Source organism: Chionomys nivalis, chromosome 1 (genome assembly GCF_950005125.1).
Source record: "Chionomys nivalis chromosome 1, mChiNiv1.1, whole genome shotgun sequence".
NCBI classification, from domain to species: Eukaryota; Metazoa; Chordata; class Mammalia; order Rodentia; family Cricetidae; genus Chionomys; species Chionomys nivalis.
Genome location: NC_080086.1, coordinates 99,100,424 through 99,121,868, shown reverse-complemented (window position 1 = coordinate 99,121,868; position 21,445 = coordinate 99,100,424). Strand labels below are relative to the sequence as shown.

The 21,445-nt window shown below is 42.7% G+C and overlaps 1 protein-coding gene across 2 annotated transcripts in view; it reads right to left on the bottom strand.

Annotated features, from left to right (window-relative positions):
- Nucleotides 1-21,445, bottom strand: part of Nbas (NBAS subunit of NRZ tethering complex) — a 319,717-nt gene that overhangs the window by 62,154 nt on the left and 236,118 nt on the right. For both annotated transcript variants that reach the window (XM_057768127.1, XM_057768135.1), the window contains exons 43-44: nt 17,923-18,173; nt 16,415-16,749 (exon numbers count right to left, since the gene is read on the bottom strand). In XM_057768127.1, the coding sequence (XP_057624110.1) occupies nt 16,415-16,749; nt 17,923-18,173 (586 nt within the window). The remainder of the gene's footprint in view (nt 1-16,414; nt 16,750-17,922; nt 18,174-21,445) is intronic.

Genomic DNA, 21,445 nt, shown 5'->3' with positions numbered 1-21,445 from the left:
AATATGCTGGGACTTAATGCCCTCTTTGTAACCAGCTCTAAGTAGGATAAAATTTTTATATATCCAGCACAGGAGAGGATAAGCGAGTCATCTTAGGATCCCTTAGGTACACAGAACACAGGGTTCAGGGCCATTTTGCTAATGTATTGTCACCTGTGTTGAAATAGCTAAGTCTGACTACAGAGACATCTATTCCTGGGCACTCTGAGTATTATGCCAGGATGGGAGAGACATTGCCAAAGTAGAAAAACACCCTATATTGCTGAGCTTCTCCTGGCTAATTTTAGTAATAATGGAAGTGTGTGACCGCTATGAAAAGCTCTGGGGACCCAAGTCTCTGAATGACTAAATGACTGACCCAGTGGCAAATGTGGGAGATGGGAGGGGCTGCTCTGAGACCCAGGGAAAGTCTAGATGGTGTGCATGGAGCTGAAGGAAGAAAGAAAGGAAGCCTGGACTTCAATGACATATGTAAAAACACCTGAAGGATAGCTTAAGCTAATTCCTGGGTATGTTTTGTTACTCAGCCACTTGCCAATTAATTGCATCAGCAGCTTCAAATATTTTGTTCAATACCCAGAACAAGAAAGACTGTATATCAAAATTCAATTAGAGAGTACACATACATTCAGAAACACATGCATATATTAAAAGTAAATAGAACTTTGATGAAGCATACAACCCCTAAGATGAGATGCAATATGATACCTCTTGTTCTAATCGCCAGTCTGTGTTCTGTTTGTTGTTTTCTTTTCAATACTAACTACAATGGTTTAACCTAATTACAAGACTGCCAATGCTTTATAATGCATAATTTTAAAATATGTGTAACTGGGCTCTGGTGGCGGAATAACTTACAGGAGCCAGCAAACATGGGGCTACAAAGGAGACAGCAGTCACTTCAGCTGCCTTTAACAGGCTTGATTGATCACTTATGATGAGGCTAACATCACAGACTACAGCAGACAGACAGGGGGCTCCATGACAGCAAATACCACTGAGATAATTAACCAAGTCACTGGCCTCATCTCTGAGTCACATGAGCTGGTAATGTTTCCATCAGCTAAAGGGTCATTTTTATCAGATGTATACTTGTGTCTAAAATCATTCTCAAATTGATGTGTATTCACACAGTAGAGATGAGGCCCCTTATGTACAAGGGAGAATGTTATCTCAGCAGAGGAACTTTGCCAATTGGCCTGGATGAGACTTAAGGTCGGCTTCTGACAGGACCATGCTATTGTGTATCTCAGCACCTCAATTCACCAGATTGAGGGGCTGCGATGTTAAGTATGAAACTTCCTATGCATCCCCGGGTCCATGTAAATTTCAACTGATTTGCTCTATCCTCATGACAATGTATAAAATCAGCACATTGATCCCTCAGGCTTTTCCACATAAATATGCTTTGGAGAACCCATCAGGTGAACTGGAGATGAAATGGCCGCACTCTGGCTAAGGAGCTTTGCTGAGTGAGTCAGCTAACAGTGTTGACAAGACAATACAAAGTCCTAAGGGGCAGTTTCTAGAAATACAACATAAGGCCATATAAACAGGCACATGGCTATACCACAGTAACAACCACAGCCGAGCCCCTCCCGACTTGTCCCATCAAATTCTGTGATGGCCTTCACAGTGGGGTGTCCTGGTTTCCAGATTGGTGCCCTCTGTTCCCTTCTGCAGTCAGCACAGAGTCACTCCTGAGGTGAAAGTTCAGCAATCTACCCTAAAACTCAGGTCTAACCAATCACTTCCATGATGAAGTCCAAACCTTTAAGTCAGCCTCCTCTTCTTCTCTCTAGCTTACAGCCCTCTGATTCCACTATAGGGTATTTATCCGTAGTCAGCTGAAAGTCCTCGGCTATTTCTTACTACATTTGTCTGGAATACAGCCTCTTCAAGTCTGTCCTGCTGTGGGGCCATGACAGGCACAGCACACACACAGGCTCAGGAGCAGTGCCTCTTCTACAGTGGTGCCCTTCCTGGAGTGTCTCAGGCCTGACTGACTCAAGTGTTAACTGCTTATACTTTCTTCATCCACTTAACACCTTCACCCACGAGTGCTCCTCATGACCGCCAAACAAGTAAGAGCAAGTGGCACCCCAAGACCTTAAGTTCTGAGGGTTCTTGCTCACAACCTGGCAAAGAGCTGCAATTATCTGGAAGGACAAAGCAGGGCTTTTTATCACAAATTCCTCTGCTGCCCAGGCTCGGGGACATACTCATATACAGCAAACAGGAGATAAATCTGGCTGTAAGTTTGAAAGGCAGTAAATGGCAGGAAGGGAGCCTGCAGGGTGAACAGAGTGGAGCAGCGAGAGGCAGGCCACTGAAGAGTCAGTGGTGCAGATTGATGAGGCCTGCCAAGGAAAGGCACAACTTGGAGGGGGTTATTTCCAGACCGCCTGTCCCCCATTGCTCCTTTTCATGTTAAATATGTTTTAATATTGGCTGTGTATTATTCTGAGATTTATTTACTCCTCTGTCCTTTCAAGGATTTACACCACAATGCATTTAAAGCCTCTAAGCTTCATGGGAAGGGGGCTACAGCTCTTCCCCGCCTTATTAATGAAGACAACTCTGAGAGTGCATCCCTCCAGACCCTCTCCAGGGGTAGGGGGCATTGCCATTCGTGACTGTATGGTGCACACGATTCCTGACCAATTTCCCATTTCTTACTAAATTATCACCTTCGTCAATTTGAAATGATTTCCCAAGCAAAAGCAGAGAATGAGTTCAGCTTGCTAGCTGGGCAAGGAATTATGATTACCCCAGATGCACTTCTGCAGCCAAATCGGCAAGCAAAGGAAGAATGCGATGCAAGACTTTGAGGCAGGCATGGGCCTGAGTCCTGGCCTATCATGTCTACCAGTTAGCTAACTGTTCTGAATCGCTTTCTTGCCTGGTAAGGTTAGGGATGGGCATGTGTGTCCACTTCTCCTTTAAGCTCTAGGACCACAACTGGTGTAGATCAAGCTCTATGGAAGCTGTGAAGGACAGTACTTAGCTGTCTTCTACGGAAAGTTTGCGAAACTCAGAAGGAATGGAATAACCTTTGAAGAAGGCAAGAACAGCATGTCACAAACAGGCCACCTGTCTGACAAGAATCCTTCCTAATGTGATCACAGGTAAGAGGGTTCTTGCTCATAAAAGTCCATCATCCAGAAGCAGACCTAGGAAGAAGTTGGCTTCTGCTGCTACCTGCTATAACATCTCCCACATAGAGGCCAAGAAATTCTGTTAAAAACACCAGTTTAGATCAACACCTCCAGTGGCTTCATTCCAACTTCTATTCAAGCTGGTAACCATTTTATCCTTCGTTGACCTCACCTGCCCCATTACTCTTCTCTTTCATTCTACATCAATACACTGGCCTCCTTTTCCTCAAATAACCCCAGCATGTTACCTGCTGGAGAACCTACAGCATATCCATCTTCTCTGTGCTCAGCAAATCCTGTCCTGTAGCCTTACTTCACCAGTCTTTGCTCGAATGGCTCTCACACTGAGGGCTTCTTTGGATATCTTCCTTGACAACAGCCCTGTTGCCTTGCAGCCTGAATCTTTCCCTAGTTTATTCCTCACATGTATCCATGATTATTTCACATGTCTGAACGTAATCATTTTATATTTTAGTTTAGTTTGTATCTCCCACTAGAGTATATTCCTAATGCTAGAGATGTTTGCCTATTCTGTTCAGCGACATATGCCAAGTGTTGAGACTGATTCCTGACGTGTAGTGGATATAGTCTACTAGTGCATTACAAATTATCTAAATTTGAGGCTTAAAATCCATATTCCGCAAGAGCTTCTATGAGGCATAAATCTGGAAATGGCTCGGATTAACTTCCATCTACATATATGACCAGAATAGAGAAAAAACCTGACCCCATGCCTAGTCACATGGTTGCTGCCATCCCTGCTCCCTAGTCATGGGGCTTCTTCAGTAAGCTGCTCAAACATGACATCTAGGTTCCCCAATGTGTGTAACATAAACAGAAACTCAGACTCTATATAACCTGGTTTTTAACATCCTTCTCACCTTGCTGGCTGTTCCTTTCACTCTATTTGTGTGAGTAACATTAGCAAGTCCTACCCACTTTCTAAAAGTGTAAATTACACAGTGGCTTAAACCTAGTGAGTGATAAACAGAGGGCCATCTTGGAAACTTGCACACAGCAATCCTCAATGACCCACTGTTCAGAGATAGGAACAGAGCTCTGAGGTCGCAGGATATCGCCTACCATGCACAAAGCCTGGAAGTCAAGTAACAGTATTGTTGAAAAAGTTGTTTATTGAATGGATGAACTAAGCAATAATATATACTTGAAGAAAGGAAAGACTAGCCAAATGGAAAACCAGACCGACTTTTCCAAGAACCTCCTACGATGACAATGATGACAACTGATGTGGGATGCTCTTCTGTATGTGTGTTACTTTTATAGGTTAATGAATAAAACTACTTTGGCCTATGGCGGGGCAGAATATAGTCAGGTTGGAAGGGATATATAGAGAGGGGGTAGGTAGAGTCAGGGAGATGCCATGTAGCTGTCAAAGGAGATAGACGCTGCAGGAACCAGAACCTTACTGGTAGGCCACAACCTCGTGATAATACATAGATTAATAGAAATGGGTTAATTTAAGATGTAAGAGCTAACTAGAAAGATACCTAAGCCATTGAACAAACAGTGTTGTAATTAATATAGTTTTGTGTGCTTATTCAGGTCTGGGCAGCCAGGAAATCAATGAACAGTCTCTGTCTATGCAAATGGTGCCAATGAGGAGCAAGTGCATAAACATAAAACCTGAGAGAGCTTGGGAAGGAATGCTAGACACAAAAGAACAGAGTTAAGCACAGCTGAGTGAACCTTAAGAACCTTAACGGTCTGAGCAGTCAGGAAACGAAGGAGCAGTCTCTGCCAACAAACGGTGATGATGACTTTAAGGAAATGGAAAAAGGATAAACCAGACAAAACCAACTACTGAGGAACAGGTAATGCCATGTGTAACCTTTTCTAGGAAAGCTTTCTATTCTCCAGACTTAGCAAGTGTCTTTTTCCTCAGGGCTATCTGTATTCATTTAAGATTTAATTCTGGGTCAGCAAGACACTGATAGATGAAGGCGCTCACCACCAAGTCAAACTAACTTAGTTTGATGCTAAAACACAGAGAATGGAGAAAGAACCAAGAACAACCAAGTTGCCATATGATCTATATATATTCATTATGACATGATGCACATACAACTTCATACTCACACAGACACACACACAGTATGTATGTATGTAAAAAGTTCGTACTCTTTTATTATATACCTTAACTATTATATTCTCTATTCTCAAGAATTCTTGCTCCTATCTATTTGGTGATGTTGACAGTCATACTGGGAAAGAATTCCAGTTTAGATTTGTTTTTCTCTTTATATCTCCTAAGTTGATCGTTGTCTGCATTTCTGTCTAGATAGAATATCCTTATTGAGCTAAATTCTTACCTTCAATAATAGAGGACAGTTTGTTGTAGAAAAGCAGAAACACTCAGTAAGAATGGAGCAACAATGTTTAGGACTATAATACAGAAGCTAGATGAAGGTCAGGCTAGAACGGGATACTCTGAAATAGTTTTTACTGGGACTGTGCTTCCATTGAATCATACTTCATTTGCTACTCATGCACAAGAAACCAAGAGCGGCTTGAAGGCAAGGGGCATGGTGAGAATATTGCGAAGAATGGCAATGAAGAGGTTCTCCAACCAAATTTCCTGAAAGTATTTAGAATAATACTTTCATTCAGAAATCAGGGGAGTCAGATAAAACCAGAGGTCAATGTGCAAAGGAAATTATTTAGAGATTAACAAAAGACCACGAATTAGCACTTAGCAGATTTAGAGCCCTGGAAACCACTTTACCACACTCCACATCTAAGTTCAGGCTTAATATAAGGGAGCAGCCATCAGCATGCGATCTTCTATGTACTAATGGCCAGCTTTAGAATTTAGTGATTTTAAGGCAATTTATATTTCTATAAATGGAATTATGAATATCAGAAGATTTTTAGGTAATATATAACATTCTAGACTATCTGACTTGAAATTAAAAATATATCTCAAACTATAGTTTATTTACTAAGAAAACAAATGTATTAGTTATGAAAGCATATTTGAACTTTGGCAATCTTTTAAGGTTTTTATCATTTTGGTGTCATTTTAAATACTTTTACAAAGTCTTCCTGGGCCTATAAATTCTATAAAACCCTTATTTTATGTAGACCCAGGGAAAAGTGAAATCATGCACACGCACCTACCCCTCCAGTATCCCTATCCTTGAACCAAGAGTAACAGGAATGCAGGAGCACAGAGAGGGGAGACCATCTTGAGTGTAAGCACTCCAGGCCTCACAATGGAAACTCCCCTTCCTTTGAACAGAGAGAACATGCGTAGCAGAAGAGCAGGGAGGGACAGTAGTTCCTGTCTCTGAAGATGGAAAAAGACAGTGAGTCAATGAATGACAGCAGCCACCAGACATTAGAGGTGACAAAGAGGGATTACCATAGAGCCTCCAGAAAGCACTGCCGTTTTGCCTATGTCTTGATTTTAGCCCAGTGAAACTATAGCCTTACATTAAAACTATACTGCTATAGACAATACAGATTTGTGATATTTCAGTCAATAAATATCTTTTCAGAGGGACACAAAATAAAGTGGACCAAGAATGCGATTAGATTTGGAATACAATGATGGGGGCTCGTGGGGGCTGATTTTCTACTCTAGCGAAGACCTGCCACAGTGAGGAAGAAGAGGCACTATTTCTATGTTACAGAAAAAACGAACTCCACAGGTAGATGTGGACTCCATATACGAAGAGCAGTGACACATCCAAAATTGAATATATTGTCTCTAAAATTGTAGGCTCCTTAAAAAAGAAAGCTCCTTATCTGGTGAAGTCCTCTAACAGTGGAGGAGATAAAACCAGAATTGGAATTCTGGCTTAGCTACAAACTTACTTCTCACTTTGAAATTATCTAACCTCTGACCTTGAGCTGACTTTGCAAAGGAGATTATAACACTGGTGATAAGGGAAACTCTTAGGTCAGTCCTGGTACACAGTAAGTGGGCAATAAACTGTAGACATTACTGTATGTCACACAGCAGAGAAGAGCTCTAGGGCCTTAGTTAGGTTCAGTGTGATACTTCTTTGAAAAGGAGTGGGAAGCAGCTTTCTCTTTCTTCAGTTTCTTCTTTGGCCTATAAACCAGGAACTTTCCATTATGAGTCCAAAGAAAGCAAATGCTGCTTCACACTTTCCTCTCCCACTTCTCTGGAGAGGAGTAACACCCAGCAAGTGACATGGCGGGGAAGACACTGATGTCTACACCTAGCCCTGCCCTTCCCCCTAGTGGTCTACCTGGTTGTTGTGACAGAGAGCTCTTCTATTACTTGTGTCCTTCACTGGTAGTCATGTATGGTTCAAGAGACCATCTAACATGTTCATGTGGATACTGACCATTTGAAAGGACCTTGTGTCTCAGGGAACTTATAATGTGTTATCATTTCCATCACCCAGTGTTTTGGCACTTCTGGGCTCCAGGGCTGTGCATGCACCATCAAGCGCTCAGGCTACTTACACAGTCACTCAGGGCCCTGAAGCCCAACATGACCTATATGCAGCATGGTCACGTTATCTACACATGACACAGCTACATAAGCCCCTGTGTGCAAGCGTTAGACAGCCTTTAAGAGCTGGACAAACCTGCTCCATGCTCTTTTCCTGCACCAACTTCCTCAGGCCTGTGCACGTCTCTTCCTCAATAAACTCTTTAAGTGGGTTTTGTGGTGTGTCTTGTAATCCGTTCTTGGTAGTTTCACTGGTTCTGTGTCTCTCTTGGACTGCTGTCCTCTCTCAAGCCACTTGGAATGGTCCTATCTGGTCCTCGATTCCTGTACCAATGGGCCTTACATTGATTTGACCTAGCCTTGACCCTTGCATTATCCCAAAGACATTTGTAGTTAATTGCCATTGGGTCCTCACCTTTCTTACATTCTTAGCTATGGGAAATAAACTCTCAAAACTATCAAGTTCAACCTCCCCACCCCCGGGATGTCATTTAGAGACCCTGAAACCTCAAAGCTTAATGCCTTACAGATTCACAAGCTTATCCACCTTTGTACTAAGAAATGGTCCAAGTATCCTTTAGATAATAACTGAAAGTGACCACATAATGGCACCTTAGATCCCGAATATTCTGCGGGAGCTCTCTGACTTGTCAGCACACAGGCAGATGGAAAGAGTTTCCTTATATCCAAGACTTTGTCTGTCTAAGCTTGAAGCCCTCTGTCCTTGCAAGCTGTTCATCTGCTCACATGTTCCTGGCTATGCCATCTGAGCCGGAGGAACATCCTGCTTCCACTCTGGACCCTGTTAATCTCCACCTTTCCACCCTCAGCAGACAGATACTTCTACCTCTCCAGTTCTCTCTCTCCCCTCATGAATTGCTCCATCAGGCCCTCTGGATCCTTCCTCCTCTCCGATGCCATGCTACAGCAGCCACCCAACTCTAGCACCCACTTTTACCCCTCCTCTCACATGCCTGAATGATGCTAGCACATCCTGACACAACCAAGCTGGCCGCACTTTTCCCATTGCAAGGGGTAGTCAGTGTGGATGGGCTGGTCAAGGTACACGCTCCTTTCTCTCTCTCAGAACTCTCTCACATAGAAAAAAACTGGGATTTTATATGTCTAATTCTACCTCTTTCATAAAACAATTCCAATACATTATCCAATCTTACAGTCTCACCTCGCATGATATTTTTACGGTCCTAAGTAATCACCTACTTCCTGAGGAGTGCAGGGGAGTTTGGGTGCAGGTCAAAGTACATGCAGATGAGGTTCCCCAGACTAATGCAGCATACCCCCACATCCCAGGGCAGAGGTGTCCCAAAGCAAGATCCACACTGGGATTATAACACTCGGGTGGTATTATTTTAGCTAGAGACCAGTTTATGCCTCTTGGCGGGTCTCCATAAGGCTACCCTCAAACCAGAAAGCTATAATAAACTATTAGATGTTGTTCAGGATACAAATAAAAATCCTTCTGCATTCTTAGAATGCCGCACAAAGGTTCCCTTGCAGTATACTAAATTTAGATCCAGAGACCACAGAGGGCAAACAGCTCCTCAGGATACATTTCCTTTCCCAGAGCTTCCCCGATATTACCACTAAACTTAAGAGTTTGGAGAAAGGCCCCTTGACCTCACAGGCAGAAATCTTAGAGCTGGCTTTTAAGGTGTGCCATGGAGGGCATGATAAGAACTGTCGAGAGAAATGTCAAATGCTGGCCAAGGCCACCCGGCTGGCTGAGGTGACTGACTGTCCTGCCTCTGCCGCTTGCTTGCCCCTCGAGGCGCAAAGGCTGCCAGGCCCATGTTTCAAATGAGGTAAAACTGGGCATTGGGCCCAGATGTGTCCTAATCTTCATATTGGTCCCATGAGACTGTGTCCAAAGTGCCATAGGGAAGGGCATTGGGCAATCAATTGTCCTTGTGCACATTGTTACATGGAGACATCAGACACAGATAACTCCCAAACAGACCTTCTAGGTTTGGCCATGGACGATTGAGGCTGCCTGGGCTCCCTTGACACGACCACAACCGTCATCTGTAATAGGAGCCGTAGGTGAATATCATGGTATCAGGACAGTCCATCTACTTTCTCTTGGACACTGGAGCCACATACTTGGTACTGAGGGAGTTTGGGAGACCTACCTCTCCTTCTAGTTTCCCTATTGTTGGGGCAGGAGGACAGCCTTACCTACCTCATCAGACTCCACCACTCAATTGTATTCTTAGGGGTATTCCTCTCACTCATTCATTTTTAGTCATGTCAACCTGTCCTGTACCTCTTACAGGAAGAGGTTTTTTGGTTAAATTGGTACCATCTATTTCGTTTTCCCCTTCCATTCGTCTGACCCCAGGCCTTGCCAGCAGCTCCTCTCCTCTTCCTCCTAGCCTCCTAGCTCCAATATGTCATTTCCTTTGCCGGCCTCTCAGGTGGACCCCCTACTTTGGGACACCCAAAACCTCTCTATTGCTAAACTCCATCACCCCATTGCCATCTAATTATAGGATCCTACCATGTGCATTACCCAAGCTCAGTACCCTTTCTCACTCCAGAGCCTTAGGGGACTTAAGCCTATCATCTCTGACCTTCTAAGAAAAAAGCTGCTTTGTCCCGCCCCTTCTCCTTTTAATACCTTTATTCCTTCAGTTAAAAAACCTAACGGAAACTATGGCCTGGTTCAAGACCTCTGGTTCATTAATTCTGCAGTGGTCCCTTTTTACCGGTAGTGCCTGACCCTTACACACTTCTTTCCACTATCCTCTAGGCTGTATCTCCAATGTCATATTGAAATTTCCAGTTAACTATTCAGCTGTTGCTAGAGAGAACACCATTAAACACAGAGCTGGAGGTGCAAAGACTGTCAGATGCTAAGGTAGTAAGAAACAATAACAGTCTGGGGATATTCACACCCCCAGATTCAAAAGGGAGACTCACAAAAAAGATTTTAATATAACACGTTTATCATTGACTACAGCGGTGTCTCCTGGACATTAAGGTAATACCATGATGCTAAAAGAAACAAGTGCCTTAAGGTTTGCTTCAGGAAAAATATCAATAGGTCTAATAATTCCCTCTTCTTCCCCTCCCTCCTTGCTCACTGTATAACTATCCATAATCTTCTATTCCAACACCTTACTACCATAACCATGAGCTTTGAATGTGTCTAAATTTATCTATTTTTATAAATTTAAACATTCTCATAAACTTCAGAGAGCCAAATTGGACCTACCTGAATAGACCAGACTCGCCCAGGATAACTATCATATAACTCTTCCCTGGTCTCCCAGGATAAGTATCATTTAATTCTTCTTTGGTCTCCCAGGATAAGTATCATTTAATTCTTCCTTGGTCTTGGGACCCCTGGGAAACTCCCTCCTCCATCTCAGGAACCCTCCTTAATTTTTCATCTTAGGACCCTCCTCCCTCAATCACCAGGATTTAAAATTTTTCTAAACATAATCTTCTGCCTTGCCACCATCTTGGCAGGTCCAAGCTGCCAGCCGGATAGTTCCACAGAGCCCAGAAAACACTGAAGTAACCAGCTATCCCAGGACATGGCCAAGTACCCCAACTCTCTAACATTCACAAGCCAGCAGAAAGTAGTCTCCAGAGACCCAATACCCCATTCCCACCCATCAACTACCCATAAACACTCCCAAATTTTTATAATAAACAAAAGGGTGAAATGTCATCATTTCCATCACCTAGCACTTTGGCAAAATGTCTAGCCACCCCAAGTGCTGGCACTTCCGGGTTCCAGGGCTGCGCATGCACCATCAAGTGCTCAGGCAACTTACATAGACACCCAGGGCCCTCAAGCCCTATGTGATCTATGTGCAGCATGCTCACATGATGCATGGGCAAGCTATGTAAGCCCCTGTGTGCATGTGTTAGGCAGCCTATAAAAAGTGAACCCGCCTGCTTTCTCCTTCTTGAACCAGCTTTCTCAGGCCTGCACATATGTCTTTCTCTCAATAATCTCCTAAAGTGGGTTCTGTTGTGTGTTTTGTGATCCGTTCTCACTCGCAAATTCCCCTTAACATCTTACACTGGCCACACGTTGGGACGATAAAACAAAGGACAACTTCACTTACGTTACATTTCAAACTCCCTAGGTATCTAGATCTACTGTAAGCACTAACTAGAATTTGCCTCTCTGGAGCCTGTGAATAAAAATAAGGTAGCCCTTTCCATGAGCATGGTGTGAGCTGCAGGCCTGCCTGTGTGTCTGGCAGGGTTGGGTGAAGATCTAGATAGTTCAAGATGAACAGGATTGACAGAAGTAAGCCACATTCCCCTCTCCAGTTCCTACCAATAACAATGCTGAAATTTCTACTAAACTATTTTTATATATTTATGGTCCTGCACTCATGTGGTGCACATAAATTCATGTGGCTACAAACATATGCATAAAAATAATAAATGAGTCTTAGAAATTTGAAACTATCTTTTGTGCAAACACTGAACAGAACTGTGAGAGTTATTCTTGCTAGAGATGGTAACTTTTAGTGAAGTCCATAAAGTATCAGGCGTCCCAAAACAATGTCAAAGTGTGGTATGTAAACAAACTATAAGGAATTCTTAATTACTTCAAAGAATGTTAAAAGTAAAAATGGTTTTTATAATGAAAGTAATGTATTATTTACCTATTTCTAGCGTGTTGACGTCATACTCAAAATGTAAATGCAATCGTAGGTGAAGCTGTGAGGACTTACATAAAAGTCACTGCAGGGCACTGACATTCCACGTAAGAGGTAGTTAAGTTTATCAAGTAAATATCACTGTATCTATCCATCAATATTCCACGTGAAGAAGTGAGATCTGTGCACGTCACTATGTAGACAAGTGTCATCAGGACACTGAATCTATGCAATCATGCGAACCGGGAGCTGACAGAGCCTGAGCTTTGTGAGCAACTTTTTTTTCCTTCAAAAATCAGCTGACAAATATCTGACATACTTTCTTCAAACTGAAAAGTCTACTAATTCAAGGAAAACAGTGCACAGTATTTGTTTTCAATGATAAAGTTTGAAAAAAAATGGGGGAAAAAAGGAATCTTACATCTCCCACTCTTAGCTTGACAGTATCTGAAAAAAAAATCAAGATGAAAGCCTGGTGCTCATTGTACCACACGCAACTTCTTGACACTGAACAACGCAATGTCTCAACATTTGAGTGATCTTCATCATCCAGTGCACCAATACTTCCAAATGCCTAATGCAATTACATTTTTACTTTAGATTTCTGACTGCAGCTAGTATTTAAAGTGTTTCATGCTTGAGTAGAATATCAAAATGCACCCCAAAGTAGTGGCTACCACACCATGCTCTTTCCTAACCACATGTCTGTGTACACTGACTTTTCTTTACGACTGAAGTCAGAACAACAGTCTAAATGTAGAAACAGGGCATAGAGTCCAAGCCAGCTGCCTGGGACGGCCCTCCCCAGTTGTCCAGCTGCTGCTGCCTGTGAGGCTCTGAGCTCCCTGCTTCCAGCTGTGGGGAGTTGTGGCCCAGGCTTCAGTGTCTTTTGCTGATGCAGTCACCATTCGAGTCACCTCTCAGCCATAAATGACCCTTCACCACCACTCCTGTTAACTGCCTGCTACCCAAACTTCTGTAAGAACCCCTAATAAACAAATTGGCTTACCAAGTCAGGCTTTGGTGACAGCCAGACCAACTATTGCCGGTTCCCTTTCTGGGGTGAGGAGACACGTGCTCACGTCTCCCTGGGAACAGTGTTAGCCACCCTCACATGTCTGTACCTAAGACAAAAGTGTTTCCAGTTGCTGAAGTTAACAAGGTGGGGCCACTCCAACCAACTCAGAAATTCAGGCTGCAGCAGATACACATCTCATCCTTTCCCCTCTGCATACCCTTCACCTCAAGCACTGGAAAAGGGTAGCCACTCCATACGACATAATGCTATTTGGCGAACGATGTCCCCAGAGCATCTGAGAATTCTGCTAATGCAAATGTTAATTAAACAACTGTTGGGACAAGTAGGGAAAGAGACCATTGGCACGATCACTGTGGATTCAGCTCATGATGCAGACGTCAGGAAATTCCTGTCTGAATTTTAGTATCTGAACAATTGCTGACTGTCTTGCTAAGCGCTCTAGAAAAAGCTTACGTATTCTTTCTAAAGATTTCTCTGTGAATTAACTGTGGGCACGCTCCTGAAAACTGTGTACTGTGGATGAATAACACACACTCACTGTACACTTGCAGCATCGTGCACAAGCTGTGGGAACATCTGGTGTTTTGAAAATTTCAACAAATCCAGTTGTATTCCATCTTCCAAATGTGTCCTCTAACATGTGGGCCTTGTGTCTCATATCACACACTCTCTCTCTTTCCTCCCTCCCTCCCTCTCTCACTCCCCCTCCTTCCCTCCATGTCTCAGTGCTACATAGTTTCGAATACCTGCTTTATCTAAATGCCATAAATAGAAGCTCTAACCAGAAAATAAAAAGCCAAACAATTAATAAAATGGGGAGAGATTTTAAACCTAGACTAAAGATACAGATTGTAAGGCAATTATTTTACGTTTATAATTTTCCTGTCGCACTAGAAAACTCACTTTTGAGACCAGTCCATGAGAAAGCAATGCTGCACCTGGATTACTCCACCTGAGTTAAGGGAACAACACAGTAATTCACCGAATCTTCCCTGAGCCAGCCATGTGTTTTTTCCTCATAAAGTTACAGACACAAACAACTGTGTCATACACTTTCAAATAGTTCACATAATCTTGAAAGCCTATGATTAAGGTTGGTTTAGCGAGCATACGGTGTATTTTTAAATCTTGAAGACTAAGATGACATAGACCGAAGCTAAAACTCCAAGTGGAATCTAGATGTCACTCAAGTTGCCACATGAATAAATCCCAGCTTAAAAAGGTTCAGGGCCACTCCCACTTGGCTCACACCACAGCTGAAGAAGGTCCAGGGCTACTACCTGGACAGACTACCACAGGCATGTTCCCATTTACCACACACCAGAGTGGACCACTGCTGGCTTCACATAAACTACTTATGACATCCTGCAGCCCGAGGGTTGCCAGGAGCCTATGCTGAAGGAAGGGTCTTCTGGCCAAGTCCTTGTCAACTCCTTCAGTAGCGTTCAGGTTTCAGCTCAAGAGCCAGATTTTGACTTCAGACTCCTAGGTGGATTGGTCCCTTCCCACATGTTATATACTCCCTACTTCTCATTTAAACTTAGCTCTGCTGTGGCCATGGCCCATGGCAGGCAGCTCGGGGATTCCCTCTGGTCCTTAGTTGCTAGGCGGGCTCTAGGACCCGAGGCTCCACTGACCTGTTGTTATCAATTCCTACAGGTAAGGAAGTATAATGGCTACAAAAGGACATCCATAGCTTCCTCAGGTCAAACTGTGGCTCCTTTTTACCAGCTTTACTTTGCCTCTAAAATCAGGTAACAACAGCTATGGTAGTTTGAATAGACATGGCCACCACAGACTTGAGTGTTTGAATTTTTGGCCTATAGGAAGTAGAAGTAGCACTAATAGGAGGTATGGCCTTGGAGGAAGTGCATCACTGTGGGGGTAACTCAAGCTATACCCAGTGTGTGTCTCAGTTCACTTCCTGTTGCCTCAGTTCATGTTTCTAGTACAATGTCTGCGTGCACCTCATGACTTTCCATGGCGATAATGGATTGAACCTCTGAAACTGAATGTTTTCCTTTAATAAGAGCTGCTGTGGTCATGGGGTCTCTTCAAAGCAGCAGACACCTTCTTTATCCTTAGCCTCCTCTAGGAGAGGTGAAAGTCTAACGGATTCTCACAGCTGATGGACGACATGGCAGGCTCACGTGGCCCCAGTGCAAGCCCTTCTTAGACTCATCTTGCTAGCTTTCTTCTAAAATTACCCTTATTTCCTTCGGAAAACAAGGATTATCCCCAATTCAAAGCAGTGGCTGTAAAACCCAAAATCAGGTTATTTAAATTAGTTGGATTATATTAATCAAAAATGAAAAGGTTCTTGGTTACCCAGAGCCTGGAATCTTGTGAATGACTAACACCTAGAATCCACTGGGTCAAGCACCAGATGAATGCTTTGCAAGGCTTTGCAACTATCCTACAGGAGTGTTGTAATAGCAGCACAATACTAACTATAGCAAATCAATTCAGGAGAGGTACTGCATACACCTGCTGTCATGGAGGAAGAAAAAGGTAGTGCAGGTGTGGAGAAGAGAAGGTAAACAGTGATGGTGAAGGTAGAGGTTGAGAGAGATGCTAAGAGGCACAATGCGGGGCCCAAACAGTAACTACTGATAAGGTTGGGAGAGCAGATCTCAGAATGGGGTCGAAGGGCTCAGATACCAATACAGAGCACCAGCAACGACGGCATGCACTCCAGAGACACCCAATCACCATGTCCTGCTCTGCATCATTCATATTCATGGAAAAGATCCTAAGGGCTCGACCAGAGTCCAGAAAGGTGTCAGACTAGGTTCTCAGTAAAATGAAACAAGGATGGACAATAGACACCCTTACACTTCACAGTTTAAAAAAAGAAAAAAAAAAAGGATGTTGCTATGATAATTATGACACACCCATAAGAACTATAGCAGCTCAAAATATATGAGTAAATCACTGCTTTTTATTGTTTCTTTATATGTAATTGGAGAAAGTGATTTCTCAATTAAGCTCAGTAAAAAAGAGAAGCCAAATGTATTTTTTTCTACTTCAAGGAAGAAAATAAAACCCAATCTATAGAATGTAAGCACAATTTTCTTTTTTCCCCAAGTACTCTCAATCTGCCTTCAAATACTTTTTCAGTTACCTTGGATACAGCTTCTGGAGAAAAAGTAATTGCATCCACAACAGTGATGAGGTCATCTGGACACAGGCGATCAAAGTACTTCAGGCAGACGTCATAGGCATGCAGCCACTCCGGGGATGACTGCGGGGCCTGCTTGATGAGCTGAGGATCTCCCGTCCAGAACAACTTCTGCAACCAGACGGTATACAGAGAGCTGGGGGAAAGCATCCGCCCATCCTTCTCAGGGATTCTGGGAGCAAGTTTGGAAATAGATAGGATGTTCTGACTCGTGAGCACCAGCTCCAGTGCTCCCAGCGCATCCCCGCTTTCATCTGTCAACTTCTTATAATTAAGACCTATGGGGAGAAGAGAATGGGAGGAAGTGGCTGACTCAGGTGGAAACATGCACAGGCCTCAAACACACAGAGCCCCTTGGATGGCTAAATTAAAAGACAGCAATTTATACTGTGAGCTTTCGGCTTTCAAGAGAAGATCAGATTCTAGTTCTAGTCCCAGCCTAGACCAACACTGTGCAATCCCACATCACTCAACTTACACAACTCTCCGTGTCCTTCTCTGTACTGTTGCCTTGCCTACAGCTCATGCCCCTCTGCACCTACGCTGTCTTCCATAAGCACAGTCACCAGTCTGCCCATTTGTCACCGGCTACTTAAGACAGCTCTCAGAACAACTGATAACCTGAAGGACACTCTCACAGTTGCCATGGAAAGAAGATGAACATAAACCAAAGTGCCACATAAAGTATGGAGCACTGCAGAGATTTAAGGTAGGTGACCCCTTTCATTTCCCAGCTATTAGCACATGGACACCACTCTACCCACTTCTAAAATGCATCAAGGTACAAAGCTTCCTCTTTACCTGTCCTGCAAATATTTAATTTTGTATATACATATTTAAAATGTACATATTTAAATTGTACATATATGTTTAAGACTTTACTTCTTTTATGCGTATGTGTGAGTACCTGCATCCATGTCTGTGTTCCACATGTGTAGGTGGCCATGGAGGCCAGAAGAGGGTGTTGGAGCTTGTGGAGCTGAGGTTGTCTAGGAAACTGTAAACTGCCTAACGACATGCTGGGAACCAACCTAGGAATTCAGTAAGAAAGAGCAGCAAGTGCTCCAATGCTGACCTACCTTTTTAGCCCTACAAACGCCATGACTGTTTTAAATAAATGGGTTCTACTAAAGTGAAATTCTGCCAAACTGCGTAAGACTAGTGTACCAATCATGTCATTTTAAAATAGCAAATATGACCAAAGAAGGCTGTCCACAGCAGATCCACCTGAAATCACTAGGAAATTTCAGGAGACGACTGTCTTTTCCTGACGCAGAATGTTCTCACTGCAGGGCAAAGGAGCTGGAAGATGCAAGCTAACGTCAATCTCCTCCACAGACCTGTGGATTCACTCTCAGTGACAGTTTACAAACACAGCTGGATGCGAGCGGAAGATTAATCCCTAGGTTTCATTTAGAAAGGAGGGGCCAGCAGGAACATACGTGTCCTACCTGATGCAACGACTTTAAATTTCTTCAGTAGGCGAATGTGGGTTTCTGGTTTAATAGAAGCTGTCTCGAAGTCCGCGCAACCACACGTTTCCAGGAGAGTGAAGTAATACAGCAGCCTTTCATGATCGAGGCCCGCGATGGTGGGGTAGATATACTTGACCATGTGCTTATGAAAGGACTCGGGATCTGTCTTCAAAGTGTCAAAGAGATGAAGGGTTTGGGCTCGCTTTTCAATTTCTCCTGTGGACAAACTGAAATCAAGAATCAAACAGTCTCTGTTATTATGTTGTTCCCTTAATAAATATGATAATAAGCCCTGAAGGAAAGGCTAATTCAGTGTGTGTGTGTGTGTGTGTGTGTGTGTGTGTGTGTGTGTGTGTGTGTGTGATATGCTGTGGAAGGAGCTCACACAGATGCTTGATACACTGAGCACATGGAAGTCAAAGAACAATTTCTAGGAGTTGATTCTTTCTTCCACCATGGGTCCTGGGATGCAATTCAGGCCACAATGTGAGCCATCTTGTTGGCCCATAGATAATAAGTCTTTTCTTATTAGCCACAAGACCTATGCAGTAGGTATAAAGTGAAACAAACAAGAAGTAGAGATCTGCCATCCTGCTATGTGACCTTTCTCACATGTCACCACAGGCAGAGCCATGGCTGCCCTGAGAAACAGGCATTCCGAAAGTTCTAAGACTGTCTATTCTTGCCAGCTAGCTCATAAGACAGGACATTTATTCTAAATAATTTATGCTCTCCACACATATGTGCAGAAGTACATACAAAATAAGCAATAAATAAAAATGCAAATTTAAAATGTAATAATAAACTAGCAAGGGGAAGAATAAAATTTCAACATTTGGCATGTCTTACATCTAAAAGTATTGAATTAATAATATTCAATAAACATCAACTTCATGCCATGTTCAAGTTAAAACAGGAAAGAGATAATTATGCTTTCAATACTATCTATGGAACTGCTTCTTAAATAAAACATTCATCTTAATATTTTCATACTAATTTAAGTATCTTTTTATATGAACTCAAATTCTAACAAACTTTAATAAGAGGTATTTAAGGTTAATCTGATGAGGTAAAGAAAAGATCAGGATATTTGTTTGCTGAACGAGTTGTCTAGATTTTATTTAACTGGAGAGGAAAGAAGACTTCATTTGGTCTCCTGTTTTCCTCTAGACAGTCAACTCAGGTCTCTGAAAATCTCAGGGCCCTGGAATGTGTGTGACTCCTTAGGGCCCTCCACCACATGAATAGCAATGGTGCTTTCAATACTTGGGGGACACTGTACTTAGTCATATAGTAAAATCACAAACAAGTTTCTTCATAATTTGAAAAAATGAGGTCTGAGAATGATGAAGTGAGAAAGAAAATTGTAAACTGTGTAACCCCATTAAGACAACCCACACACTGCGTAACCCCACTAAGACGACCCACACACTGCATAATACCACTAAGATGACCCACACACTGCGTAACCCCACTAAGATGACCCACACACTGTGTAACCCCACTAAGACAACCCACACACTATGTAACCCCACTAAGATGACCCACACACTGTGTAAACCCACTAACGGCCCATAGTGTATAATTCCACTAACATGACCCACACACTGTATAGCCTCACTAAGATGAGCCACCCAGATGAAAAGAGAGAAGGTGAAGGTGGTGGAGAGGAAGAAAGAGCTTTCTACTCACTATGTCGACTCCTATGTTAGTAACTTGCAGCGGCTTAATTATCACCACATGGAAGAGAAACTGTCACCCTGACCCACTTGGTCTCAGAGTATATTTGCTCATTACCTCACAAAAAGACTGTGTGTCATGAAGGCCAAGCACCCATACTAACACTGCCTTACAAACAGGAATCCATCTTTACCAGTTGTCCCTTCTAACAACAATATGCTAAGAGTCATCCTGTCACACTTCACTCCTAACAGCCCAATAAACAGTGTTCGGGAAAAAGCAGTCTACAGCATGGACAAGGGCTCCATAGCAGCTTATTTAGCTTCATCTTGACTTAATTGTGAGTCCAGTCCGTCTCAACATGACTGTCTCCTCATCCACTCACTTCCCATTCTGAGCTGACAAGTCAGTCTGTCTCATATTCAGTTTCACCTAATTATCTTGTCAAGACAGATCCTGGAATACCTGTACTGACACAAGATAAAAAAAATCAAGCATCTCTCTCCAATAAATTACAATGTGTTAAGATCTTCTGTAGATGCCAGTAACCAATAGTCCATTTTAATAACTTCAGAGAAACAAACTGTTATCTTCTCTTTAGAACAAGAAATTAAATCTTTGCTTAGAAAACAATTCCAAAGGACCCCACTCAAAAAAGCCAACAAAATACTATAAAACCATTGTATACTTTTCTTTAATCTAACTAATAATTACCTTTAAAAATGGTTTAGGTGCTTTTTTCCTGCACTGAAGTTTAGCTATGAAGCAGCTTACACTCTGTATGTTGTCTACTTATCTTTCAGGGGCTAACTACTGGAAGGCGTGGGCATTGATTGTACTTAATGTACAAGGAGTAGAATTATTATGAATATTCCTATGATTAAGATACTCTGCAATGCTTTCGAGTTGTCAATAACTCAAAACTGATTCAAAACAGCATGCACTGAAGGGACTTTCATTTGTACAAGAAAATGAATTTATTTAAATACATTTTACTTTATTTAGTCTGAGACTGAGAAACAATACAATTCCATTAGCTGACTAAAAGGAATAGACATAAGAGAAGAAAGCGGAAGAACGAGAAAGGAAGAGACAAAGGAAGGTTCCTGGGAGAATTAGAGGGAGCACAGAGAGGGGATGGGGGCAGGGTGACATGAAACTTACAGGCAACCCAGCAATACTTTACGTCTACAACACCTCTTGGCCTTGATAACTACACTCCACAGAAGGTCTTGTTTCTATTGTCTGAAAGAAGCCAAAACTCAAACAAAAGTAATCTAACTGGAAGGAAGTAGAAGCTGGTCCCAAGTTAGACCTTCCAGAGATAGCTCTCTCTGTTAATACTCTACAAAAAGGCAATGTGTCCATCTGAGAATTTTGCTCGGCACAGTTGAGACACAGCGATCGGGCATTCCCACAGAGGCTAATCTCCACAGAATGAGGATCCATGAATTCCAATGGGTGACTCCAATGGACAGGTGGCTTTAGCACTGGCTACTGTGAAATGACACACCTACCCTCTGAATTACAGCCACACCAGAGAAGGGGGGCAAACTGAGGTATCTAGCACAAGAAGGCCTCAAGTAAGGCATGGTTAAGGTAGACAGTTGCTGAAAGAACTGATAGTGAGTATCTGCGATTCTATTTTTTTCTAACAATGGTATTCAGTGAGTTCCTTTATCAAATATTTTATTATATAAATACAGTGGTAATACTGAGACCCATGAGTAAGTTTTGTATGCTTCCCAAGGAGGCAATTTGACAATAAAAGGTCAATTTTGACAAGTTTATACAACTTCATACTATTTGCATCTTTAGC